The sequence below is a fragment of the Pseudophryne corroboree genome, chromosome 2, assembly GCF_028390025.1.
Source record: "Pseudophryne corroboree isolate aPseCor3 chromosome 2, aPseCor3.hap2, whole genome shotgun sequence".
Taxonomy (NCBI): domain Eukaryota; kingdom Metazoa; phylum Chordata; class Amphibia; order Anura; family Myobatrachidae; genus Pseudophryne; species Pseudophryne corroboree.
Window position 1 is genome coordinate 278414475 of NC_086445.1, and position 20359 is coordinate 278434833.

The 20359-nt window shown below is 45.0% G+C and overlaps 1 protein-coding gene across 6 annotated transcripts in view; it reads right to left on the reverse strand.

Annotated features, from left to right (window-relative positions):
• Positions 1–3618: 3618 nt before the first annotated feature.
• The window catches only part of CCDC122 (coiled-coil domain containing 122), a 275690-nt gene continuing 258949 nt past the window's right edge, over positions 3619–20359 (reverse strand). For 5 of the 6 annotated variants that reach the window (XM_063952850.1, XM_063952847.1, XM_063952849.1 and 2 more), the window contains 2 exons: positions 5942–6058; positions 3619–4164 (listed from right to left, as the gene is read on the reverse strand). In XM_063952850.1, the coding sequence (XP_063808920.1) occupies positions 4015–4164; positions 5942–6058 (267 nt within the window). In that variant the 3' untranslated portion in view covers positions 3619–4014. The remainder of the gene's footprint in view (positions 4165–5941; positions 6059–20359) is intronic. The other variant, XM_063952848.1, reaches the window with a different exon arrangement.

A 20359-nucleotide genomic window follows, 5' to 3' on the forward strand; every position in this document is an offset into this window, starting at 1 on the left:
TGGACTGCTTCCGCTGTCGCCCAAAGTTTTTGAACTTGTCACTGACTTATTATGAATGCGCTGCAGGTGACGTATAAGGGAGGATGTTCCGAGGTGGTTAACGTCCTTACCCCTACTTATTACAGCTTGACAAAGGCAACACACGGCTTGACAAATGTTGTCCGCATTTCTGTTGAAATACTTCCACACCGAAGAGCTGATTTTTTTGGTATTTTCACCAGGCATGTCAACGGCCATATTCCTCCCACGGACAATAGGTGTCTCCCCGGGTGCCTGACTTAAACAAACCACCTCACCATCAGAATCCTCCTTGTCAATTTCCTCCCCAGCGCCAGCAACACCCATATCCTCCTCATCCTGGTGTACTTCAACACTGACATCTTCAATCTGACTATCAGGAACTGGACTGCGGGTGCTCCTTCCAGCACTTGCAGGGGGCGTGCAAATGGTGGAAGGCGCATGCTCTTCACGTCCAGTGTTGGGAAGGTCAGGCATCGCAACCGACACAATTGGACTCTCCTTGTGGATTTGGGATTTCGAAGAACGCACAGTTCTTTGCGGTGCTTTTGCCAGCTTGAGTCTTTTCATTTTTCTAGCGAGAGGCTGAGTGCTTCCATCCTCATGTGAAGCTGAACCACTAGCCATGAACATAGGCCAGGGCCTCAGCCGTTCCTTGCCACTCCGTGTGGTAAATGGCATATTGGCAAGTTTACGCTTCTCCTCCGACAATTTTATTTTAGATTTTGGAGTCCTTTTTTTACTGATATTTGGTGTTTTGGATTTTACATGCTCTGTACTATGACATTGGGCATCGGCCTTGGCAGACGACGTTGCTGGCATTTCATCGTCTCGGCCATGACTAGTGGCAGCAGCTTCAGCACGAGGTGGAAGTGGATCTTGATCTTTCTCTAATTTTGGAACCTCAACATTTTTGTTCTCCATATTTTAATAGGCACAACGAAAAGGCACCTCAGGTAAACAATGGAGATGGATGGATACTAGTATACTTATGGATGGACGAGCGACTGCCGACACAGAGGTAGCTACAGCCGTGGACTACCGTACTGTGTCTGCTGCTATTATAGACTGGATGATAATGAGATGAAATCAATATATATTATATCACACTAGTACTGCAGCCGGACAGGTAGATATATTTATTATGTAATGACTGATGACGGAACTGCTGGACACAGTCAGCTCAGCAGCACCGCAGACTGCTACAGTAAGCTACTATAGTAGTATGTATAAAGAAGAAAGAAAGAAAAAACCACGGGTATGTGGTATACAATTATGGATGGACGAGCGACTGCCGACACAGAGGTAGCTACAGCCGTGGACTACCGTACTGTGTCTGCTGCTAATATAGACTGGATGATAATGAGATGAAATCAATATATATATATATATATATATATAATATCACTAGTACTGCAGCCGGACAGGTAGATATATTTATTATGTAATGACTGATGACGGACCTGCTGGACACTGTCAGCTCAGCAGCACCGCAGACTGCTACAGTAAGCTACTATAGTAGTATGTATAAAGAAGAAAGAAAAAAAAAAACACGGGTAGGTGGTATACAATTATGGATGGACGTGCGACTGCCGACACAGAGGTAGCTACAGCCGTGGACTACCGTACTGTGTCTGCTGCTAATATAGACTGGATGATAATGAGATGAAATCAATATATATATATATATATAATATCACTAGTACTGCAGCCGGACAGGTAGATATATTTATTATGTAATGACTGATGACGGACCTGCTGGACACTGTCAGCTCAGCAGCACCGCAGACTGCTACAGTAAGCTACTATAGTAGTATGTATAAAGAAGAAAGAAAAAAAAAACCACGGGTAGGTGGTATACAATTATGGATGGACGAGCGACTGCCGACACAGAGGTAGCTACAGCCGTGGACTACCGTACTGTGTCTGCTGCTATTATAGACTGGATGATAATGAGATGAAATCAATATATATATATATATAATATCACTAGTACTGCAGCCGGACAGGTAGATATATTTATTATGTAATGACTGATGACGGACCTGCTGGACACTGTCAGCTCAGCAGCACCGCAGACTGCTACAGTAAGCTACTATAGTAGTATGTATAAAGAAGAAAGAAAAAAAAAAACACGGGTAGGTGGTATACAATTATGGATGGACGAGCGACTGCCGACACAGAGGTAGCTACAGCCGTGGACTACCGTACTGTGTCTGCTGCTAATATAGACTGGATGATAATGAGATGAAATCAATATATATATATATATATATAATATCACTAGTACTGCAGCCGGACAGGTAGATATATTTATTATGTAATGACTGATGACGGACCTGCTGGACACTGTCAGCTCAGCAGCACCGCAGACTGCTACAGTAAGCTACTATAGTAGTATGTATAAAGAAGAAAGAAAAAAAAACCACGGGTAGGTGGTATACAATTATGGATGGACGAGCGACTGCCGACACAGAGGTAGCTACAGCCGTGGACTACCGTACTGTGTCTGCTGCTAATATAGACTGGATGATAATGAGATGAAATCAATATATATATATATATATATATATATATATAATATCACTAGTACTGCAGCCGGACAGGTATATATATTTATTATGTAATGACTGATGACGGACCTGCTGGACACAGTCAGCTCAGCAGCACCGCAGACTGCTACAGTAAGCTACTATAGTAGTATGTATAAAGAAGAAAGAAAAAAAGAAAAAAACACGGGTAGGTGGTATACAATATTATATATATATATTATATACAATTATATATATATATATATATTAAACTGGTGGTGACTGGTGGTCAGGTCACTGGTCACACTATCAGCAACTTGCAAGTAGTACTCCTAAGCAGACAATCACAATATATATTATACTGGTGGTCACAGTGTGGTCACAATGGCAGTGTGGCACTCTGGCAGCAAAAGTGTGCACTGTACGTTATATGTACTCCTGAGTCCTGCTCTCAGACTCTAACTGCTCCCCACTGTCAGTGTCTCCCCCACAAGTCAGATAATATACAGTCACACTATCTATCACTTCAGCAAGTAACTAGTACTCCTCCTAATGCTCCTCAAAATTACTACTGTGTCTCTCTCTACTGTCTCACTCTCTTCTCTATAAACGGAGAGGACGCCAGCCACGTCCTCTCCCTATGAATCTCAATGCACGTGTGAAAATGGCGGCGACGCGCGGCTCCTTATATAGAATCCGAGTCTCGCGATAGAATCCGAGCCTCGCTAGAATCCGACAGCGGGATGATGACGTTCGGGCGCGCTCGGGTTAACCGAGCAAGGCGGGAAGATCCAAGTCGCTCGGACCCGTGTAAAAAAACATGAAGTTCGGGCGGGTTCGGATTCCGAGGAACCGAACCCGCTCATCTCTACTAAAAACTGTAGTTTTTGTGTCTCTGTGGGATGCACTGATTAGCGTTGACTGACACTATAGTAATCCTTTAGGAAACAGAATCATGGTGTGAATTTCTGTTGTGTGAAGAACAGGTTTATCTAGGGTGAGTGGTGGTGAGGACATATTTGTAAAGAAAATAGAAGTGTCCCAGTTATCAAAAGACAAGTCACTTGCATTTGGAAATTGAGTTACTTTAATTCACTTCAAACATTATCCAATACTTTTTAGTATGGATGGTTAACAAATATGCTCTGCCTTAGTATCAAAATAGCAGCAGTATGTTCCTTCCTCTAGACAACTACTGTATGTACTCCAAAGCAAGGAACAGGTGCAGTAGATTGTACATTTTATTTCCAGAAAAAGGCCAGAAAAACACAGGGTGCTGTACACAGTCCATGGTGCAAAAGGTTTCCCATTGGCCAAATTCTTCAGAAACTAACCATTTAACAAACGGCAACAATAACAGTATTCCGGGCAGGAGAAATTTTTCATTTACTCTTGAGAAAAACATGAACAGTAGTGAGACAATATGATGGAGATACCCAACACATACATTGCTAGCATGGAAATGTCACTGCATCATACCCAGACCCTCTCTTAGACTGGATGCTGTTTTTTCCATCTGCTCTATGTTCCACTGACACTGCCTTCTGTTCAGCTGTGTCTTGTTCAGTTGAGAATGCAAACGTTTCAGTATTGCCTCATACCTCTTCTTCTGTACCTGTAATAATTAAGGTAATGTATGTGGTTAGATTCTACAGTTTTAGGTGTGTTTAACCGTGAGCTGAACCATTTTGTTTAACACAATTCTAATTCGTTCTCATTATATCATGTGGTATCATCATTCAAAATAGACTGGAATATCTTATGACTCAGTTGATATAGTATGAACATGTATGACATATTAATGTTATCACACAAAAATGTCTGTGCTTCTCCTCCTACATACAGTCATATAACTTGACCACCTCTGAAATTCCTCCCAGAACCAATACTTAAGGGTTAATTTACTAAGCGTCTAGCTCTAAATCCTGGTGCTCCCGATTGTTTTTATGTCTCAAATTTTTAAGGACAAAACACGACTTGTAAAAGCATTGCCCTTTTATATTTTGGACCTAAACACAATTGGAAGCACTAGGTTTTAGAACCCAATGCTTTGTAAATAAACCCCTTATACCCCTTTTACACCAACCATCATATAACACGGGTTATTGCACATGAACGTGTATAACCTGAGTTGCTGGTTGGTGTAAAAGGGCCGAGTTGGAATAATCCGGGACGAGTGACCCGGTATTCCAACTCTGGTAGCTTGCAGAGTTGAACATAGGTTCAACCCGGCAAGCTGTGCTGTGTAAACGGAAGCCGGGACGATGCGATCTCCCAGTGCCGCCCCCACCGCGTCACCGGCAATGTCACCAACCCAGCAATATGCCGGGGTTGGTGACTGCAGAAGGAAAGGCGGCTGACACGAGTCGCAGCCGGGTAGCACCCGTGTCAGGCTCCCGGCTGCGACCCGCGTTTTAGGTGTAAAAGGGGTATTAGACACAAAGCATTGCCCTGCTCAATTCAAAATGCTAACATCTCAATATAGCTTAATAAACCTAATTCTAATGTTTATAGTTGTTTTATTGCACAGTATAAGGAACATAGCATATACAAGGAACATAGCAACAAGGGTGGCACTGTGGCAGGAAACAATATAGGAAATGTACATCTATGAAAAACCTATTTCAGCATGTTATACAGTACTTAGTAGAACACCTGCAGTATTCCTTCTTCCCTGCTTAGAAATTTTAGATTCACATAGAAGAAACCAAGTTTTAATTTACTAGCTATCCCCTCTCCCTTAAGCCATACCATAATATAAAATTCATATAACCAGATCGCAATATCCCAGCACAAATAGGTTTAGACACTGAGGGGTCTATTTACTAAGCCTTGGATGGAGATAAAGTGGACATTGATTTGCCTTGGATGTAGATAAAGTACCAGCCAATCAGCTCCTAACTGACATGCTACAGGCTGTGTTTGAAAAAATGACAGTTAGGAGCTGGTTGACTGGTACTATATCTCCATCCAAGGCTTAGTAAATAGACTCCTATGGTCCAAAGTGCAATGCCGTTGAACTGTTTGTGGTATAGGTGTTTCTCTAAAGTCTGGTTTAGGCAACAAACTGTAGCTGAAAAGACACGGGTGGAAGATGCCACAAATACTTAATGGCTGAAAACGAATAGGTCCCTGTCTGACAACAGTGGCGACTATTCAATAATTTAATAATTTAGCCACGGTATTTAAAGCAGCAATTTATTAAAGGAAAAATGTAGTTTAATTTTTTTTAAAAAGGACACTTTAAATTATGCAAATGAATCCACACTTTTGTCAAATCAAAACCTTTTACATATTGGCCTAGGAGTAAAAATCAATTATATCAAAGTAAATGATAGCTAACTACTGTGAGTAAATATTCTTACTCTTCTTTCTGCTATTTTATTACTCGCCTCTATTTCTTTCTTGAGCACAGCATGTTTGTCTTTCTCCTCTTCGTATATCTTCTTTTTTGTACTTATAGTTTGTCCTATTGCTTTGACTTGCTCACTTATATTAAGGATTTCCTCCTAGTGATACAGATGACTTTCATTGAATTACATTTGGAAAATAAATAAATCTACTGCTGACATTTTCTAGTAGGTAATAAAATACACTATTACATACTTATTCACTGGAAGCATTCTATAAATATCCTGGAAAAAATAAGAATTTACTTACCGATAATTCTATTTCTCGGAGTCCGTAGTGGATGCTGGGGTTCCTGAAAGGACCATGGGGAATAGCGGCTCCGCAGGAGACAGGGCACAAAAGTAAAGCTTTTCCGATCAGGTGGTGTGCACTGGCTCCTCCCCCTATGACCCTCCTCCAGACTCCAGTTAGGTACTGTGCCCGGACGAGCGTACACAATAAGGGAGGAATTTTGAATCCCGGGTAAGACTCATACCAGCCACACCAATCACACCGTACAACTTGTGATCTAAACCCAGTTAACAGTATGATAACAAAAGGAGCCTCTGAAAGACGGCTTCCTACAACAATAACCCGATTTTTGTAACAATAACTATGTACAAGTATTGCAGAATAATCCGCACTTGGGATGGGCGCCCAGCATCCACTACGGACTCCGAGAAATAGAATTATCGGTAAGTAAATTCTTATTTTCTCTATCGTCCTAGTGGATGCTGGGGTTCCTGAAAGGACCATGGGGATTATACCAAAGCTCCCAAACGGGCGGGAGAGTGCGGATGACTCTGCAGCACCGAATGAGAGAACTCCAGGTCCTCTTTTTGCCAGGGTATCAAATTTGTAGAATTTTACAAACGTGTTCTCCCCCGACCACGTAGCTGCTCGGCAGAGTTGTAATGCCGAGACCCCTCGGGCAGCCGCCCAAGATGAGCCCACCTTCCTTGTGGAATGGGCATTTACATATTTTTTGCTGTGGCAAGCCTGCCACAGAATGTGCAAGCTGAATTGTACTACAAATCCAACGAGCAATAGTCTGCTTAGAAGCAGGAGCACCCAGTTTGTTGGGTGCATACAGGATAAACAGCAAGTCAGATTTCCTGACTCCAGCCGACCTGGAAACTATATTTTCAGGGCCCTGACAACATCCAGCAACTTGGAGTCCTCCAAGTCCCTAGTAGCCGCAGGTACCACAATAAGCTGGTTCAGGTGAAACGCTGACACCACCTTAGGGAGAAACTGGGGACGAGTCCACAGCTTTGCTCTGTCCGAATGGACAATCAGATATGGCTTTGTGAGATAAAGCCGCCAATTCTGACACTCGCCTGGCCGAGGCCAGGACCAACAGCATGGTCGCTTTCCATGTGAGATATATCAAATCCACAGATTTGAGTTGTTTAAACCAATGTGATTTTAGGAATCCCAAACTACGTTGAGATCGCCCAGTGCCACTGGAGACATCAAAAGGGGGTTGTATATGCAGTACTCCCTTAACAACTTCTGGACTTCAGGAACTGAAGCCAATTTCTTTCTGGAAGAAAATCGACCGGTCAAAATTTGAACCTTAATGGACCCCAATTTGAGACCCATATACACTCCTGTTTGCAGGAAATGTAGGAATTAACCTAGTTGAAATTCTTCCGTGGAGCCTTCCTGGCCTCACACCATGGAACACATTTTCACCTAAGCAGTGATAATGTTGTGCGGTCACCTCCTTCCTGGCTCTGACCAGGGTAGGGATGACCTCTTCCGGAATGCCTTTTTCCCTTAGGATTCGGCGTTCACCCGTCAACGCGGCTGCGGTAAGTCATGGAACAGACATGATTCTTGCTGAATCAAGATCCTTTCTAGTATCTCTTGAAGTTCCGGGTACCAAGTTCTTCTTGGCCAAACCGGAGCCACGAGTATAGTTCTTACTCCTCTCCTTCCTATCATTCTCCATACACTGGGTATGAAAGGCAGATGGAGGGAACACATACACCGACTGGTACACCCACGGTGTTACCAGAGCGTCCCAGCTATTGCCTGAGGGTCTCTAGACCTGGCGCTTCATGTGGGACGCCATCATAACCACCTTTGGTCTTTCCCAACGGTTTACAAACATGTGGAAACTTCCAGATGAAGTTCCCACTTTTCCGGGTGGAATTCATTCATGCTGAGGAAATCTTCCTAGTTGTCCACTCCCGGAATGAACACTGCTGACAGTGTTATCACATGATTTTTCGCCCAGCGAAGAATCCTTGCTGTCATTGCCCTCCTGCTTCTTGTGCCGCCCCGTCTGTTTACGTGGGCGACTGCCATGATGATGTCCTACTGGATCAGCACCGGTTGACTTTGAAGCAGAGGTCTTCCTAGGCTCAGAGCATCGTAAATTGCCCTTAGCTCCAGTATATTCATGTGGAGAGAAATCTCCAGACTTGACCACACTTCCTTGGAAATTTCTTCCCTGTGTGACTGTTCCCCAGCCTCTCAGACTGGCATCCGTGGTCACCAGAACACAGTCCTGAATGCTGAATGTGCTGCCCTCTAGAAGATGAGCACTCTGCAGCCCCCACAGAAGAGACACCCTTGTCCTTGGAGACAGGGTTATCCGCTGATGCATCTGAAGATGCGATCCGGACCATTCGTCCCGCAAATCCCCCTGAAAAGTTTTTGCGTGAGATCTGCCGAATGGAATCGCTTCGTAAGAAGCCACCATTTTTCCCAGGACTCCTGTGCATTGATGCACTGATACTTGGCCTGGTTTTAGGAGGTTTCTGACTAGGTCGGATAACTCCCTGGCTTTCCCCTCCAGGAGAAATACCTCTTTCTGGACTATGCCCAGAATCATTCCTAGGAACAGCAGACGTATCATCGGAAAACAGCTGCGATTTTTGGAATATTTAGAATCCACTCGTGCTGTCGTAGAACTACTTTAGATAGTTCTTTTCCGACCTCCAACTGTTCTCTGGAAACTTGCCCCTTTCAGGATATCGTCCAAGTAAGGGATAATTAAGATGCCTTTCTTCTTTTAAGAATCATCTTTTCGGCCATTACCTTGGTAAAGGCCCGGGGTGCCGTGGATAATTCAACGGCAGCGTCTGAAACTGATATTGACAGTTCTGTATCACGAACCAGAGGTACCCTTGTTGAGAAGGGCAAATTTGGACATGGAGGTAATCCTTGATGTCCAGGGACACCATATAGTCCCCTTTTTTCCGGTTCTCTATCACTGCTCTGAGTGACTCCATCTTGATTTGAACCTTTTTATGTAAGTGTTCAAAGATTTCAGATTTAGACTATGTCTCACCAAGCCGTCTGGCTTCAGTACCACAATATAGTGTGGAAGACTAATACCCTTTTCCTTGTTGTAGGAGGGGTACTTTGATTATCACCTGCTGGAAATACAGCTTGTGAATTTTTTTTTTTTTTTTTTTTTCTTTTTTCTTTTTTTCCCAATACTGCCTCCCTGTCGGAGGGAGCCGTTGGTAAAGCAGGCTTCAGGAACCTGCGAGGAAAAAATGTCTCGACTCTCCAATCTGTACCCCTGGGATAATACTTGTACGATCTAGGGGTCAACTTGCGAGTGATCCCACTGCGCGCTGAGACTCTTGAGACTACCCCCCCACCTCACCTGAGTCCGCTCGCACGGCCCCAGCGTCACGCTGAGGACTTGGCAGACGTGGTGGAGGGCTTCTTTTCCTGGGAAGGGGCTGCCTGCTGCAGTCTACTTCCCTTTCCTCTATGTCTGGGCAGATATGACTGGCCTTTTGCCCGCTTGCCCACATGGGAAACGGAAGGATTGAGGCTGAAAAGACAGTGTCTTTTTCTGCTGAGATGTAACTTGGGGTAAAAAGGTTGGATTTCCCAGCTGTAGCCGTGGCCCCCAGGTCCGATGGACCGACCCCAAATAACTCCTTCCCTTTATACGGCAATACTTCCATGTGCCGTATGGGATCTGTATCACCTGACCACTGTCGTGTCCATGACATCTTCTGGGAGATATGGACAACGCACTTATCTTGATGCCAGAGTGCAAATATCCCTCTGTGCATCTCGCATACATATATATAGAATGCATCCTATTAAATGCTCTATATCAATAAAATATTTTTAGTCAGGGAATTCGACCAAGCCAACCCAGCACTGCATCTCCAGGCTGATGGCGATCGCTGGTCGCAGTATAACCACCGTATGTGTGTATATACTTTTTAGGATATTTTTCCAGCTGCCTATCAGCTGGCTCCTTGAGGGCGGCCGTATCCGGAGACGGTAACGCCACTTGATAAGCGTGTGAGCGCCTTATCCACCCTAAGGGGTGTTTCCCAACGCGCCCTAACTTCTGGCGGGAAAGGGTATAACGCCAATATTTGCTATCGGGGTAAACCCACGCATCATCACACACTTCATTTTATTTTATCTGATTCAGGAAAAACTACAGGTAGTTTTTTCACTCCCACATAATACCCTTTTTTGTGGTACTTGTAGTATCAGAAATATGTAACACCTCCTTCATTGCCCTTAACGTGTGGCCCTAATGAGGAATACGTTTGTTTATTCACCGTCGACACTGGATTCAGTGTCCGTGTCTGTGTCTGTGTCGACCGACTGAGGTAAATGGGCGTTTTTTTTTTTTTTTTTTTTAAAACCCCTGACGGTGTTTCTGAGACGCCTGGACCGGTACTAATTGTTTGTCGGCCGTCTCATGTCGTCAACCGACCTTGCAGCGTGTTGACATTTTCACGTAATTCCCTAAATAAGCCATCCATTCCGGTGTTGACTCCCTAGAGAGTGACATCACCATTACAGGCAATTTCTCCGCCTCCTCCAACATCGTCCTCATACATGTCGACACACACGTACCGACACACAGCACACACACCTGGAATGCTCTGACAGAGGACAGGACCCCACTAGCCCTTTGGAGAGACAGAGGGAGAGTTTGCCAGCACACACCAAAAAAACGCTATAATTACATAGGGACAACCTTATATAAGTGTTTCTCCCTAATAGCATCTTTATATATATATTTATATCGCCAATTTGTGCCCCCCTCTCTGTTTAAACCCTGTTTCTGTAGTGCAGTGCAGGGGAGAGCCTGGGAGCCTTCTCTCCAGCCTTTCTGTGAGAGAAAAAATGGCGCTGTGTGCTGAGGAGATAGGCCCCGCCCCTTTTCCGGCGGGCTCGTCTCCCGCTCTTTAGTGAAGTTTGGCAGGGGTTAAATATCTCCATATAGCCTCTGGGGGCTATATGTGAGGTATTTTTAGCCAGTATATAGGTTTACATTTGCCTCCCAGGGCGCCCCCCCCCAGCGCCCTGCACCCTCAGTGACAGCGTGTGAAGTGTGCTGAGAGGAAAATGGCGCACAGCTGCAGTGCTGTGCGCTACCTTTAGAAGACTGTCAGAGTCTTCAGCCGCCGATTCTGGACCTCTTCTAACTTCAGCATCTGCAAGGGGGCCGGCGGCGCGGCTCCGGTGACCATCCAGGCTGTACCTGTGATCGTCCCTCTGGAGCTGATGTCCAGTAGCCAAGAAGCCAATCCATCCTGCACGCAGGTGAGTTCACTTCTTCTCCCCTCAGTCCCTCGTTGCAGTGATCCTGTTGCCAGCAGGACTCACTGTAAAATAAAAAACCTAAGCTAAACTTTCTCTAAGCAGCTCTTTAGGAGAGCCACCTAGAATTGCACCCTTCTCGGCCGGGCACAAAAATCTAACTGGAGTCTGGAGGAGGGTCATAGGGGGAGGAGCCAGTGCACACCACCTGATCGGAAAAGCTTTACTTTTGTGCCCTGTCTCCTGCGGAGCCGCTATTCCCCATGGTCCTTTCAGGAACCCCAGCATCCACTAGGACGATAGAGAAAGCTGTTTAAAATTTAACGAACCCTGACCGCATCTGCTCAGTAGCAATGATAATAAAGCTTAGCCCTAAAATAGCCTACTTGCCCCACAAAGGAGTGCCTGGATTTGCTAATGCCTTTTTGTTAAGGTTCCTGCTAATGGTGGTCATTCCGAGTTGTTCGCTCGTTGCCGTTTTTTCGCAACGGAGCGATTAGGTGGAAAATGCGCATGCGCATGGTACGCAGTGCGCATGCATTCAGTAATTTAACACAAAACTTTGGAAATTTGCACAAGCTCGAGCGACGTTTTTTCATCGCTCGAGTGATCGTAGTGTGATTGACAGGAAGTGGGTGTTTCTAGGCGGAAACTGGCCATTTTCAGGGAGTGTGCTAAAAAACGCAGGCGTGCCAGGTAAAAACGCAGGAGTGGCTGGAGAAACGAGGGAGTGGCTGGCCAAACACAGGGCGTGTGTGTGACGTCAAAGCAGGAACTAAACGGACTGAGGTGATCGCAATCTAGGAGTAGGTCTGGAGCTACTCAGAAACGGCATGAAATTATTTAGTAGCAGTTCTGCTAATCTTTCGTTCGCTATTCTGCTATGCTAAGATACACTCCCAGAGGGCGGCGGCCTAGCGTATGCTATGCTGCTAAAAGCAGCTAGCGAGCGAACAACTCGGAATGAGGGCCCATATCACTTGTTGTTTCCTTGTGCATACTGTAGTTGACATGGCTTCGTGACGTCTCCTCATCTTGAGCCACCCTATACCAAGAACTGCCTATCATCAGACGTTTTTTACACATCATTTATACTTCGTCTAATATAATTTCCAGTGCCGATTACCTTGTCTTTTCTGTCAGCAACAGATTATCACAAATCCCATATTGAGCAATTACAAAGGATATCTGTCACTAGATGAAACTGATATAAATTAAAATCATAAACTAAAGGTACAACAGCTATGAAAATGTAAAACAAAGACCTGTCAAATGGAATGGAGACACTGGCTTCTTGGTGATTAATAATATTTTATTTGGAACACAAGAAAATGTAAATTATCTGCTGGATTTGGATTAAGTCACCATTACCACCTTACATGAGAGATCATTAGTAGATACAGGCTACACTAGGGGTGGAACATGCCAGAAACAATGGTCTATATGGATAGAAAGTAGGAAATATGAAAATAACATCATGTTCAGAATTACTTTATTTGCCAGGAAAAGTATTGACAAGAAAAACAATGTTACTAAATTGTATGTCTAGGCATGAAAAAGAACATTGCACAAAAATGAAAATGTGCATACCTCAACAGAGGAACTAATTAGCAATATAAATTTCACAAACAATCTTCAGAATTCCATACAATCCATCATCGCTGACAGTAGCTATGAGGTAGTACTGTATAGGCCCTTGGAATAATAATTGCTCTGCAGTCTGCACCATGCAGTATACACATGTACTTAATATCATACTTGCCTACTTTTAAATATTCCCCTCAGTGACAACTCGTGTATTTCTGCATTAAGCTTATCTTAAAGGAACGCACATGGGATCATGTTGATAAAAAATGCAACTTAATTAAAAACACAATTTACTGTATGCCAAAAAATTTATGCATAAAGTGCATAAAAAATGTGTAAGTTGTGTAGTATGCAGAGTCGCACATAGTAAACAATAATTAGTATTTTTAGTCAATTACCTAAAATGGGTGCAGAGAGCTCTGTGTCCAGGGGGGGGCCATATACCACACATCTGGCACTCATTCCAGCTACCTTCTCCTGCTGCTGCCCACGTTGTTGTTCCGATGATATCTTGGAAATATGGCACCAGACGGTACTAGTGCAAGGCCACATCTCTCATAGACACTGATGGTGCAAGTACAGTAGTCATAAGGTTGGGGGGGAGGGGGGCTGCCAAGCTAAGACTCTTGGACAGGGGTGTAACTAGAACTTTGTGGGTCCCATAGCAACATTCTGAAGGGGCCCCTGTCCCAATACTTCAAGACCGACACCGCTCTGCAGCAGATGTTAATTCTATTCCAATGGACCCTGGACCCCTCATGCCTTCAAATCCGGGGTGGCACCCCCGATATGAAGAATGGTGCCAGGTGCTGCCCCCGCTTCAACATCCAAATGCTACAGAAGTCAATCATGCTGCGAGCGATATCACGAGATTCGTTCTGCACATGCGCAGAGCTACAATCATCAGGTTTGTACATAAACCATCGGGGTTTATATACAAATCTGTATTATGCCCACAGTGTGCCCAGTTAATATTATGCCTCCTGTTCACACTGTGCCACATTAGAGTGCCCGCAATTTCATATTCTGCCACATTACAGTGCCCCCTTACCATTATAACATATACTACACATACTCCTCTCACTGAAAATGTAATGTCACACAATTCAGGGTGAGCAATCGACCAGGCCCAATTGCTCTGCAGACACATCTGAGAAATTGGTATGCAACTTTATAATCTGGGTCCAGGCCCCCTAAGCCTGTGGGCCCCATAGCAATGGCACCCCTTGTACCCACTATAGTTACGCCCATGCTCTTGGATGCCTACATTAAATGAAAAGGACATCCCTTGGACTTAGGTGCAGTTATTTGGAGAAAAAGGACTCTGTGGGGACTATGGGGGTCATTCCGAGTTGATCGCTCGCTAGCTACTTTTTGCAGCACTGCGATCAGATAGTCGCCGCCTATAGGGGAGTGTATTTTTGCTTTGCAAGTGTGCGAACGCATGTGCAGCCGAGCTCTGCAAAAACATTTTGTACAGTTTCTGAGTAGGTCTGAACTTACTCAGCCCTTGCGATCACTTCAGCCTGTCTGGCCCCGGAATGGATGTCAGACACCCGCCCTGCAAACGCTTGGACGCGCCTGCGTTTTCCCAAACACTCCCAGAAAACGGTCAGTTGACACCCATAGATGCCTTCTTCCTCTCAATCTCCTTGCGATCGGCTGTGCGAATGGATTCTTCGTTAAATCCATCGCCCAGTTTGACGCGCCTGTGCATTGTGATGCATACGCATGCGCAGTAGTGACCTGATCGCTGCGCTGCGAAAAACGGCAGCGTGCGAACAGGTCGGAATGACCCCCTATATTTTAATTGAAAAAAACATTTCAATATGTGTTTTTTTCCCCCATTATTTCTCCTTGGCACACTACAGGTCCTGGATGGCAATAAATGCTGGTACTTGTGGTTCCTCAAGTGCATGCCCTGGCAGCCATTGTAGTACTGTAGTTGGAGCTTGTAGTACTGCAAGTGTCAGCATGCTAAATCCTTTTAAGGTGGCTTGCAGTATGCTGGGTCCTGTAGTTCACCAGGGAAAAATTATCTTATATTGCAAAGGGTTACTGGGAATAGCCCTAGTGCTGTCGGTAAGGGGCTACCCTCCTAGGGAGCACACACCAAAGCTGATTGGCCTAAGGTTGATTTGGCACTATTGCAGAGAAAGATGGCAAAGCCTTATGGTGATAGTGACAGAATAAAAGTAAGAATAAGCAATATAGGTATACCACTATTTTGTTTTTACAAATAATGGAGGACAATATCAATATTTTTTTTTAATAAAGGACCACCTTATAATATATTTTAAAAACAAAGGTGGCAATATTTATATGGATATTTCTATACACTGTACTGTAAGGAACCATAATATTTATTATAAATATAATGGGTAGAGAATAATTAGTTTCATTCGTGCAATGTATTTATTTAAAACATAGTAGGATGCAATATATTATAACTGTTACACATTAGTTCTTGCAACATATTGAATTTAATACTATACAAGGAGGAAAATCTGTCAGTTGGGCAGTATACTACTAAATCTAAATCTGGCAATTTAGGGGTAAAAACCTTTACTAATTTTACTAATTACTATGGGAAAACTGTGTTTTCACAGCCAGTCTTCTTAGTGACACCCTGCATACTGGAGAGAGTATTTAACATAGTGACTTATGTAAAAAATATAAATATCTTTTTAGGATGGATTGTCTTTTACTTGTACCTTGCACCAGATGTAAAAAGAATAAGCATCTTGCACCTTCACGCACACACAGTGATAAGCCAAAACATTAAGACCGCCTACCTATGCGCTACGACAGCTCTGACTTGCCAAGGTACGGACTCAACAAGATCTCCAAAAGGTGTCCTCTGATATCCGGTACAAGGCTGTTACCAGAAAATCCTGTAACTCCTGTAAATTTCTAGGTGGAGCCTTTGCGGATTGGAATTGTTGTTCCAACATGTAGCACAGAAGCTTGATTGGATTGATCTTGTGTCTCGTGCTGAAAAAGGCCACTTCCATTGGAGAATAACAGCTTACCGACCGCGGGATCCCGGCGGGGGTGGTGAGCACAATGAAGCCCCTTGCCACAGGTTCTATTCCCACTCTGTGGGTGTCGTGGACACCCACGAGTGGTAAAAGTCCCTACTAATCGTCATGCCAACTGTTGGGATTTACATGGGTGCGGGATATATACATCAGTATTGTGACCGGCGGTCTTATGACCGCCGGTCACATAACTACAGCCCGTGTATTGGCATTTCTCCTGAGGCCAGCATTTCATGGGCACTGCCATGTTATTTATTCAGTTTGTCCAATCAGTGAGGAGTTTTCACATGACCTGTGGCAACAATGATTAATCAAAATGCCCTATTAAAACCCCTGACATGCACCTGCTCATAGCCAGCACAACTTCTACTTTACTTGTTCCTGGCTCCAGCAACAAAAGTTCTGCTTCCTGATTCCTGGGTTCTCCTGTTGGGTTGGCATGGAAATACCAGCGCCCATGATCCTGGGGGTCAGAATTCCGATTGCGGGACACTTGGCGCCGGAATGCCCGCAGCAGGGTGAGCGCAAAAGTGCCATGCTATTTATTCTCCCTTCAGGGGCGTAGTGGACACCCCAAGTGGGAGAATAGGTGTCGGGATCCCGGCACTGGTATGTTGAGCACTGGGATCCCGACAGCCGGGATACTGAATGCATCCCCTCCTGTTTGTGCACTCTCCATTGTGCACTAGTGTTCCTGAGCTCTCCAGTTCCTAACGTAACTGTGGGCTACAAGTCTTCTGTTGCTCCCAGCATCTATTTCAGTGCTCTTATTTATTCTATTGCACCAGTGTGCTTCTCTGCTTGCAGTGTACATTTCCTGTGCAGTTCCAGTTCCAGTCTGCTTATAAAAACATGCAGTTCCAGTCAGCATAGACCAGCATCCAGTTCCAGTTTGTTTATACCAGCGGGCTGTTCCAGTTCCAGTCGGCATACACCAGTGTGCAGTACCCAGCACGCATTACTATCTGCAGAATGCACATACTGTATCTCTAGTCTGTATTATACGGACTGCACTCATACCTCTGTGACACATCACCTATAGTGAGCACTACTCACTATATTTGTGTTCAAGACTTCAGGTAGTGTTGCCACCATTGCAGGGTAGAATATCAGTTTTTCAGACTAGTATTTTATCAGTTTTCCTTCCTGCTCAGTAAGTATCCAGAAAGTAGAACATAATGAGGAGAAGCGTCAAGTTTTGATGCAATCTGTCCCATAACTCATTACTCCCATTACCATCCTATATTCTGTGATTTGTGTCAAAGTAGCCCTCTTGTTTATTTGTACCAGAGAAGTTACTTTGACTTTGTGTATCAGTGAATTTTGGTTGGTCAAAGGGCATAATTCAGACCTGATCGCTAGGGTGCGTTTTTTGCATCCCTGCGATCAGGTAAACTCCGCCTACAGGGGGAGGGGGAAATCGCTGTGCAGGGGTGCGATCAAATGTGCAGTTCCTGCACAGCCCAGGACTTACTCTTCCAGTGCGATGATCAGGGCCAGAGCTGACGTCAGAAACCCTCCCTTCAAACGACTGGTCCCTCCTGCGTTTTGCGGGACACTCCTTAAAAACGGTCAGTTGCCACCCACAAATGGCCTCTTTCTGTCAGTCACCATGCGATCATCCGTGCGATCGCTTTTCTCGCACCATCCTGTTGCTGCCCGGTGATCCCCGTTGCTGCGGACCGACGCGTCTGCTCATTGCAGTGCATACGCATGCGCAGTTCAGACCTGTTCGCAGGCTGTACGAAAACACAGCCTAGCGATCAGGTCTGAATTAGGCCCAAAATCCTGTCAGCGGTGTGTGGTTTTTCCTCCCTCAGACTGATTGACAGTCTGCAGCCATTTGGGGGTGGGGAAGGTGCAGCAATGGACTCCAGGAAACGGAGGCCATCGCTGTCCCCTCCCTGCCCCCAAACGGCTGCAGACTGTCAATCACAGTTGTAGTGCATCCAACGACGTAGGACCTGTACTGCACATGCACAGTACAGGTCCTGTGTAGGTGCACAGTACTGGCCATTGGTACTGTGCGACATGCTTTCAAGTTGCTTTAGGACCTGAATCAGGGCCATTGTCCCTCCACGGCTTCTGTAGACTGTAAACTTTATTTCATTTTATATTCTGGCATCTAGGGCTGCTTGGATTACAGTGGCATTAAATCCAAAGAGAGTGCAGGGTTCCTACAGTGTCTTTTAAAAATGCACTGTTTATTAATTATGCATCATAATGCAATCATCATTGCATATATAAGAAAATGTTCTATTTCAGACAGTAATATGACACTCTAGTATTAGCATATGTAGCTATGCAATTGGATACATCTGTTACTGCTGGAATATATTTATGGAAATAATCTGCTTCCTATAACCTTACCTTTTCCTTTCTGCCTTATACAGCATAAATGTATGTGTATTGGATTACAATATACTAGGCCTGCACATAATTCACATGGAAATTATAGGATCTTGCTGACTACATTTCCTTTGTGCAACCACAGATTTGCTCAGAAAGCAAAAACAGAGAGGTCAGAAAGAGGAAGCATCTGCTGCATGGGGATTCCATCACAGACACCATAATGATACAGTCACTAAGTAAAGAGTTGGTAGTTTTGTCAAAACACAAAATCCTTTAGTAATCTGAGACACTATCGCAATCTAAACCAAACTGCGGTCTGTGGAAAACCATCACTAACAGACAGGCTAACCTTTGAAAATAACAATTAAATGAGCTATTCTATATTTTTCATTATATAAAATTCAGTATTATGACTGCATGCCCTGTAGAATCTGTGAATCACTTGCATGCAGGTAGACAATGATGCCAGTCACTCATATGTATAAAACGAAAGGCAGGGTCGGATTAAGGGCTGCATTAGCCTGGTCTTCAAAATGATAAAGTGCCTATTGTGAGAAGGTGAGGAGCTGTGACCAGTTCCAATGTTGATGATGTGGGTTTGTACACCATCAACCCAATATGTACCAAAAAGCATTAAAATACAAATTGTAAAATTTTATGACGTAAAGCCAACCGTGTGGCAGCTGGGCGGCTGGCCATCTTCATGTTGTCATGACAATGGGCCTATTATTTAATTGTATTTTTTACGTGGAGGCCTAGAGCCGTAGCTCCATCCATTCCAGGCACGCACGCAGGGGGGGGTTTCCGAGTACCCAGAACCCCCCCCCCCTCCCCCAAGCCGCCGTGTTTTTTTTTTTCTTCCTACATCACGGCCAGTCAGTGTCTCTCCCTCTGCGCAGCTGCACACTGAGAGGCAGCTGGCTACTGCATGTAGGGGGAGCTCAGGCAGAGTCACTCCCTCAGCAAGCAGCCAGCGCCGCGCCACGGGACTTACTGGGTGAGCGGCGCAGTCAGCGGGGACCCGGACGATCGCGGTGGTCAGCAGAACTCAGCGGCAAACAGTAAGTGCGGGAACCGGGGAGAGGGGTGGGGGGGAGACGGAGCCGGGGGAGCGCCGCCGCTGCCCGACTCTGTTTGATAAACGATGCCGCCGCGGCCAGCCTGAGGGCGGGATGTCCTAAAAGGAAAATGCGGTAAAACCCCGTTTTACCGCATTTTCGTATGTACTAACCCCCGACCGCCGCGTTTTCGCCCCATAGGGTATCGCCATCTTTTTATGGCGATACCCTATAAAAGCCTATGGGATTCTTACCGCCGCATCCCGCCGCTCCCCCCCCCCCCCCCGCGCCGCTCACGACGACCCTTCTCCCCCCAGCATACCTGTGAGTCACTGAGCTGCTGCGGCCCCCCTCCTCCTTCTCCCCCGCAGCACAGCCTTATCTAATTCTATAGTTTTGCTGAGGTGCGCTCCCTGGGTCACTACGGGTAGTGTCTCTTTGTTCAGAAAGGGGAAATTCTCATCTACAGATGGCTTATCAGCAGTACTTCCTTGTTCCAATATTACACGATGTCCTCAAAAAGAGAATTTGTATATAGTGAAGTACCGTAGGGATCAAATGGGTTTGCAGAAATTTCAATCACATATAAAATGTAATATAAAGCAGAAAAACTTCAATCCACCTTAATGTGGCGGACCTACGTACCAGACTTAGTGGGGTGTCAGTAGTGCCCACCCAATCACGCTTGTAATATCCCTTCCTTTGTTCCTGCAGACTCCGATATCAGTTCTTTTCTAACACTCCTTCACCTCAGGGCTGTTTCAGTACTATGCGCATATGCTTCTGAATCCTGACAGCCTTATCTACTTTGGGCTGCAGGGGGGAGGAGGAGGAG